The sequence below is a fragment of the Caretta caretta genome, chromosome 28 (assembly GCF_965140235.1).
Source record: "Caretta caretta isolate rCarCar2 chromosome 28, rCarCar1.hap1, whole genome shotgun sequence".
NCBI lineage: Eukaryota > Metazoa > Chordata > Testudines > Cheloniidae > Caretta > Caretta caretta.
Genome location: NC_134233.1, coordinates 407,759 through 414,345, shown reverse-complemented (window position 1 = coordinate 414,345; position 6,587 = coordinate 407,759). Strand labels below are relative to the sequence as shown.

General features: G+C 63.2%; 1 protein-coding gene across 1 annotated transcript; it reads right to left on the bottom strand.

Moving 5' to 3' along the window:
* Positions 1-302: 302 nt before the first annotated feature.
* Positions 303-6,211, bottom strand: VGF (VGF nerve growth factor inducible). Its single transcript, XM_048833981.2, has 2 exons — positions 6,143-6,211; positions 303-3,534 (listed from the first exon to the last, which is right to left on the bottom strand). Exon 2 carries the CDS (start codon positions 3,525-3,527, stop codon positions 2,091-2,093), a length of 1,437 nt encoding a protein of 478 aa, XP_048689938.2. The 5' UTR covers positions 3,528-3,534; positions 6,143-6,211; the 3' UTR covers positions 303-2,090.
* Positions 6,212-6,587: the final 376 nt, after the last annotated feature.

The window sequence follows — 6,587 nt, the reverse complement described above, 5'->3', positions numbered from 1 at the left end:
GTTGTGGGTGCGGTGGGATCCGGGCTAGATAGACCCATTGGTCTGACCTGAGGGGTGGGCGGGGGCGCTGGGATCCAGGCTAGATATGCCCTTGGTATGATCTGAAGCGTTGGTGGGTGTGGTGGGATCTGGGCTAGATGCGCCCTTGGTTTGATATGATGGGGGGATGCCAGCCTGGGTGGCCCCATTGGCCTGGGGTGGAGGCGAGGCAAGTTCTGAACCAGACGGGCCCACTGGCATAGGATCTCCGTAATGTCTCCTCGGGGACCCCAGTGCCATCTGTAAATAATGAGAGTAACTCGTAATAAAATAGTTGCTTTTATTTCTTAGCAAAACTAGTAATTCCACATGCTATTTACAACAGGCCAAATGTGTTTTATTAAGTACGACACAGAGGTCAGGACATCGAAACAAACGGCACAGGACCGGGAACCGGACGCCACAAAGCCAAGAATCTCACACACTCGGAAACTGGATGCAGGTGAAAATACACGCGCAAACGCCCTCAGTACAACGCCCATCCCTAAGCCGCGCGCTCCCCCGCCGTCAACGGCAGCCTCTTCGTGGGTTAGAACTGATCAGTTGCTTGGCTGGAAATGCTGGTAGTTTCCTTAGGATGCTGGTTCTGAGTGTTCGGATGGTGGTGAATTCGCAGCAAGACACAGCACGCGGCATGCCTGGCAGGGGTTGGGGGGGCATGTTTTTGGGTTGCGTAACACTGGCAGAGTCACAATATTTAACCTCGAGCTTCGGTGTCAGTTGATGGAAGAAACAACCCGGTGGAAAGATAGCTTGATAAGGCAGTTTGGTATGGAATATCTCACTCTGTTCTCCCTTCATTCCTTCTCTGGAGGGCGGCCACCTGCAAAGCTTAATTCTGGGGCAACAGGAAGGATCAGTGTGGGATCGTCCAAGAGAGAAGGTGTGTTGGTGACCTAGATCCGGGCATGTAAACCTGTTACCCTGGAGCTCTTCTGATGACCGCCCCTATTGGACGCCCTTCTCCAGAATTCAGAGTCTTCATCTCGAGAGTCTCTCGCAAAGAGACTCTGGCTCAACCACCAGATATGGGCTGGGGGTCTGTGCTCCACCTGAGTTAGGTAAGAGCTCAGACAGGATGGCATTGAAACCTGTTTGTGGCCCCTGTAAGTGTTAGGATCGGCACCCCTGAAGTCAAGTCGCCAGTTCCTTAAAGTCAACGGAGTGGTGCCGATTTTACCCACCCGCAGGGCAGAGTTTCCCCTGAGTCCATAAATCCCCCCGCCGCCTCAGGACTCTCTGGCTTTCTCCTCCCGCGAGGAATGGCCAGAAGTTCATGTTGAAACCAACCCTCTCCGTTTTTTCACATCCACATATTGCGCGTCCCTTCCCTGCGTTCGTGTTTGAAAATTGTACAGAAGGGAGGAGGGTGGGAAAGTACTGAGATGAGAGAAGGAAAAACACCCTGAAGCCGAGAGATCGTCCTGGTGGGATGGTAATTTTGGAGCCAATTGGGTCTTTGCTCTGTTTTCAGTGACCTGGTCTAGATTTTTTTGGACTCCCCTCACTGGCTGCTATCCAGGATCGTAAGAGGGGAAGTGAGCAAGTTGCCTCCGTTTGCCCATCCGACTGGGGTTTGGGGACATTCTTCATGTCCACACTAGAAGGGGCTGGGGCAACTTTGGGCTGGGGCACTGGCTTTGGAGGATTCTGACGCGCCTGAGAGCTGACGACACACTGGGGTCTTGTCCCTGGGGGCTTGGAGAAGAGAGTCGGGATCGGGTTCTCTCTGGGCTGGCACCTCCTGTCACCTGCACAGAGCGTCTCCTCGGAAGGAGGGGGGAGGCGTGTTCCTTCGATGGCCGGGCAGGCCCACGCCTTCCACAACACCCGCCCCCCCCTCCCCCCATTCCTTCAAGCGCGGCAGGTTTGGTGGGGCCCTGGGAATCCTGAAGTCCGGGGGGGGCGGCGCGGGCGCGGGGAGGGAGGGGGTTTGTTCTCCTGACTCATGCACAACCTGAAATGCTTGGGACACTCAGAATGACCACGCTTCTCCATGGGGAGATGGGGCTGGGAGGATTGAGATTTCAGGGTGGGGGGGTGGACCCGATTCACTGGAACGCCTGGCCATGGTCCATCAGCACCTGCTCGATGTAGTTCTCCATCTCGTCTTCTCGGGCCCGGCTGGCGGTGGCGGCCTCGTCCCTGGGCGCCAGAGAGCCCGGCAGGTGGCGGCTGCGGTGGAAGGATGGCGGCGGAGGCAGCTGGAACGCCCTGGGCTGGATGTAGTTGGAGAAGTCGTTCTGCTTGGCCAGGTACCTCTTGGGGTAGTCGTCCCCGTGCAGCACCTCGTTCCAGTCCCGCTCGTCCGGCTTGGGGCGGCGCCAGGGGGCAGCAGGATAGTAGGGCCGGGCCGGGGCATAGGGGGCCGGCTTGGCCTGGTGCTTGGCCACCACCGGCAGTGCCGCTGCCGCCTCCTTCTTCTTCTTCTCCACGTCGTTGATGATGTCGATGACGTCCTCGGCTGGCAGGTGCAGCTTGGTGGAGAGCTCGATCAGCTGGTCGATGGTGTTGGGGTCGATGACGTCGTCGTCCTCCTCCTCCTCCTCCTCGTCAGAGCGCTTGTCCTCCGCCACGTTGCCTTCCTCGTCCTCGAAGAGCAAGGGGCTGCCCTTAGCCCGGCCGCCCCGGAACCTGCCCTCTTCTTCCTCCTCCTCCTCCTCCTCGCGGGCGTTGGCCCCTGGCTCGCCCTCGTCCTCCCGGCCCTTCAGCAGGTACTGCAGCAGCAGGTCAGAGGCCATGTCGGCCAGCCGCTCCTCCTCGGCGGCCGCCTTGCGGGCCTCCTCGGCCTGCCGCCGGCTCTCGGCCAGCTCCTCATAGCGCCGCTGCAGGAGCTGGTGCTCCAGCTGCTGCTGCTGCCTCAGTTTCCTGGCGCCGGCCCAGGGCTCGGCCGGCGGGGCCCGGCGCTTGGTGCCAGCCCGCAGCCGCTCGTACTCCTCCAGCTCCTTCAGCACCGCGTTGTGGCCGGCGTCCCCCTGGTCGCCCTCCCGCTTGGCCGCGGGGCTGAGCGGCCGCAGCTCCCGCAGCAGGGCCTGCAGGCTCTCCAGCTCCTGGGAGCTGCTGTCTCTGCCTTCCTCCTCTTCCTCTTCCTCCAGCTGCTGCTCCCGGGCCCGGCCCGCCCCCAGGCTGGTGCTCCGGCTCTGGCTCTGCACCCGCTCCTCGTCCGGAGCCCGGCGCTTGTCCGGAGAGTTGTGGCCCCCGTTGCCCAGGGCCTGAAGCAGCGCGGCGGCCAAGACCTTGGGGTCCACGTCTCGGAAGAGCTCGTCCTCATCTTCCTCCTCCTTGGCGTCCCTGCCTTCCCGGCCGGGGGCGGGCAGGGCTCTCGCCCGGACCTCCTTGGCGGGGGGCGCGGGGCTGGGCTGGCGGGGCTCCTCGGGGCGGGCATCCTCCCCCAGGGGCAGGGGGGCAGCGTGCAGGCGGCTCTGTGTCAGGAGGCTGATGGAGAGGAGCAGGGCGGCTCCACGGAGAGGGGCGTGTGAGCCCAGCATGGTGCTTCTGCAGGGGAGACAGAGAATGGGGGGTGCAGCCAGGGTCAGTCCCCCGCAGGCTCAGAGCCATGCCCCCTCTCCAGCCCAGCTGGAGGGGGGGTCGGGCCTGCCAACACCCCAAAGGGAGAGCCCCAGGGATTCACCCCAGCCGGAGGCGATCTCCCACGCCAGCCAGGGATCTGCTTTCCCTGCAGAGAAAAGGGCGTGGCCTTTCCCCGGCGTCACGGAGGTGCCGAATCTTCCCTGCTAACGTAACCAGAGTCGGGAACCCCCCCACCCCGGGTTCGTTGGCAGCGGAGATGCGCCCCCCCCATCCCCAGCCCCTCGCACGGGGGCACGCCCGCAGTCGCATCCTATCGTTCCTTTTGCACGCTCAACAGCCGTTGCGTGCGCAATCGCGAGGACACGTTAGTGGTACCTTGGCAGTTGCACGCCCAACACCGTCACCGGGAGGGGGGGCATGTGCGCACACACGCACTAGCCCACGCTCACACGGTGACACACCCAGCACCTCTCACGGGGGGGCCATGAACACACACACGTAATATCCCACGCTCACACGATTACACCCCCAGCACCTCTCACGGGGGGGCCACGAACACACACACGTAATATCCCACGCTCACACGGTGACACGCCCAGCACCTCTCACGGGGGGGGCACGAACACACACGCACTAGCCCATGCTCACACGGTGACACGCCCAGCACCTCTCACGGGGGGGCCACGAACACACACACGTAATATCCCACGCTCACACGATGACACGCCCAGCACCTCTCACGGGGGAGGCACGAACACACACACGTAATATCCCACGCTCACACGATGACACGCCCAGCACCTCTCACGGGGGGGGGCACGAACACACACACGCAATAGCCCACGCTCACACAATTACACGCCCAGCACCTCTCACGGGGGGGCACGAACACACACGCAATAGCCCACGCTCACACGGTGACACGCCCAGCACCTCTCATGGGGGGGGCACGAGCACACACACGCAATAGCCCAGGCTCACACAATGACACGCCCAGCACCTCTCACTGGGGGGGCATGAGCACACACACACAATAGCCCACGCTCACACAATGACACATCCAGCACCGCTCACGGGGTGGGCACGAGCACACACACGCAATAGCCCACGCTCACACAATGACACACCCAGCACGTCTCACGGGGGGGCACACGCAATATCCCACGCTCACACGGTGACACGCCCAGCACCTCTCACGGGGGGGCCACGAACACACACACGCAATAGCCCAGGCTCACACGGTGACATGCCCAGCACCTCTCACGGGGGGGGGGCACACGCAATAGCCCACGCTCACACGGTGACACGCCCAGCACCTCTCATGGGGGGGACACGAACACACACACGCAATAGCCCAGGCTCACACGGTGACACGCCCAGCACCTCTCACGGGGGGGACACGAACACACACACGCAATAGCCCACGCTCACACGATGACACACCCAGCACCGCTCACGGGGGGGCACGAACACACACACGCCATAGCCCACGTTCACACAATTGCACGTCTATCTTTTCACCCCCATCCCTCCACTCAGCCTGCAGGATTTCCCGTCCCTGCCGCCTGGGGCTCGCCCCGCCCTAGCAGGGATGGGGAAGATCTTGGGGGGGGAGGGACTGCGGAGGGGAAATAGGGAAGGAGGGCTGGGGGGGCTGCAGACAGGAGGTGGGGAGGGAGGTATGGCGGTGCGGAGGGGAGGGGGAGTGCGGTGGGGAGGGGATTAGAGGCAGGGGTGCAGAGGGGAGGGGTGCAGGGGAAAGGGGGTGGCGGAAGACTTGAGGGGGAGCGGCTGCCCCTCCTCTCTCCCCACGGGAAGGGAGAACCCCCCCTCCTCCCGGTCTTTCTCTCCGCCCTGCCTCCTGCCCGCTTCCCTTCCCCCCACCCTCCCGCCCCCGCATGCGGGTCTGCTGGGAGAGCCGCTTCCCGGCATGAGGGAATCCCCACCCTGGCTACCTGCAACCGCATCTCCTCCACCGCATTCCCCCTTCCCAGCGCCCCTCTATATCAGGGACCCCCCCAATTTCTCTCGACCGGGTACCCGTTCCCAGCGCCCCTGTATCAGGGACCCCCAATTCCCCCAGCGGGGTCCCCCTTTCCTAGCGTCCCTATATGTCAGGGACCCCCAATTCCTCCAGCGGGGTCTCCCTTCCTAGCGCCCCTGTATCAGGGACCCCCCATTCCCCCAGCGGGGTCCCCCTTTCCTAGCATCCCTATATGTCAGAGACCCCCCCATTCCCCCAGCGGGTCCCCCTTTCCTAGCATCCCTATATGTCAGGGACCCCCAATTCCCCCAGCGGGGTCCCCCTTTCCTAGCGCCCTTGTATTAGGGACCCCCCATTCCCTCAGAGGGGTCCCCCTTTTCTAGCGTCCCTATATGTCAGGGATCCCCAATTCCTCCAGCGGGGTCCCCCTTTCCTAGCGCCGCTGTATTAGGGACCCCCCCCCATTCCCCCAGCGGGGTACCGATTCCCAGCGCTCCTCTCCCGGGGATCCACCCCACACATGCAGCAAAGGGAGGGGGATCCCCACTGACACCCCCCCCCACGCCCGAGTATGGGGGGGCTGTTTACCGGCCGTGCGGCAGGGCTGTGTCCGTCCCCCTCCCCAGAGCTGGGCGCGATCTGCCTTCAGCACCCTGGACAGGGGCCGCCTTTATAGACAGGCGCGAGCCCACGTGGGGTAGGGAGGGGGCCCCATTGACGTCAATGGCCCATTCATAAAATCCGACCGGGATTGGAGGAAGGGGGAGGGGGGAGCCTCACACATGCGCGGAGCCGCGAGGGGACGCTGCTTCGGAATGAATGAATGAACGAGAGGAAGCCGGGAGGGGCTCAATGGGGGAGCGATGAATGAAAGGATGAATGGGGCGGGGGGGGGGAGCTTTTACTAGCGGGAGGGAGGCCTCGCCCCCCGGGGGGGGGAATCAATGAGCCGTGGAGATAATGTATCCCCCCATCCCGGGGGAGAGCGGGGGGGGGGGGCTGGTTAGTGGGACCCCCCCCATGAATTTTAGGG

Bases quoted from the DNA above. Each gene is read 5' to 3' on its own strand.
- VGF (XM_048833981.2), bottom strand. From the start codon at position 3,527: ATGCTGGGCTCACACGCCCCTCTCCGTGGAGCCGCCCTGCTCCTCTCC.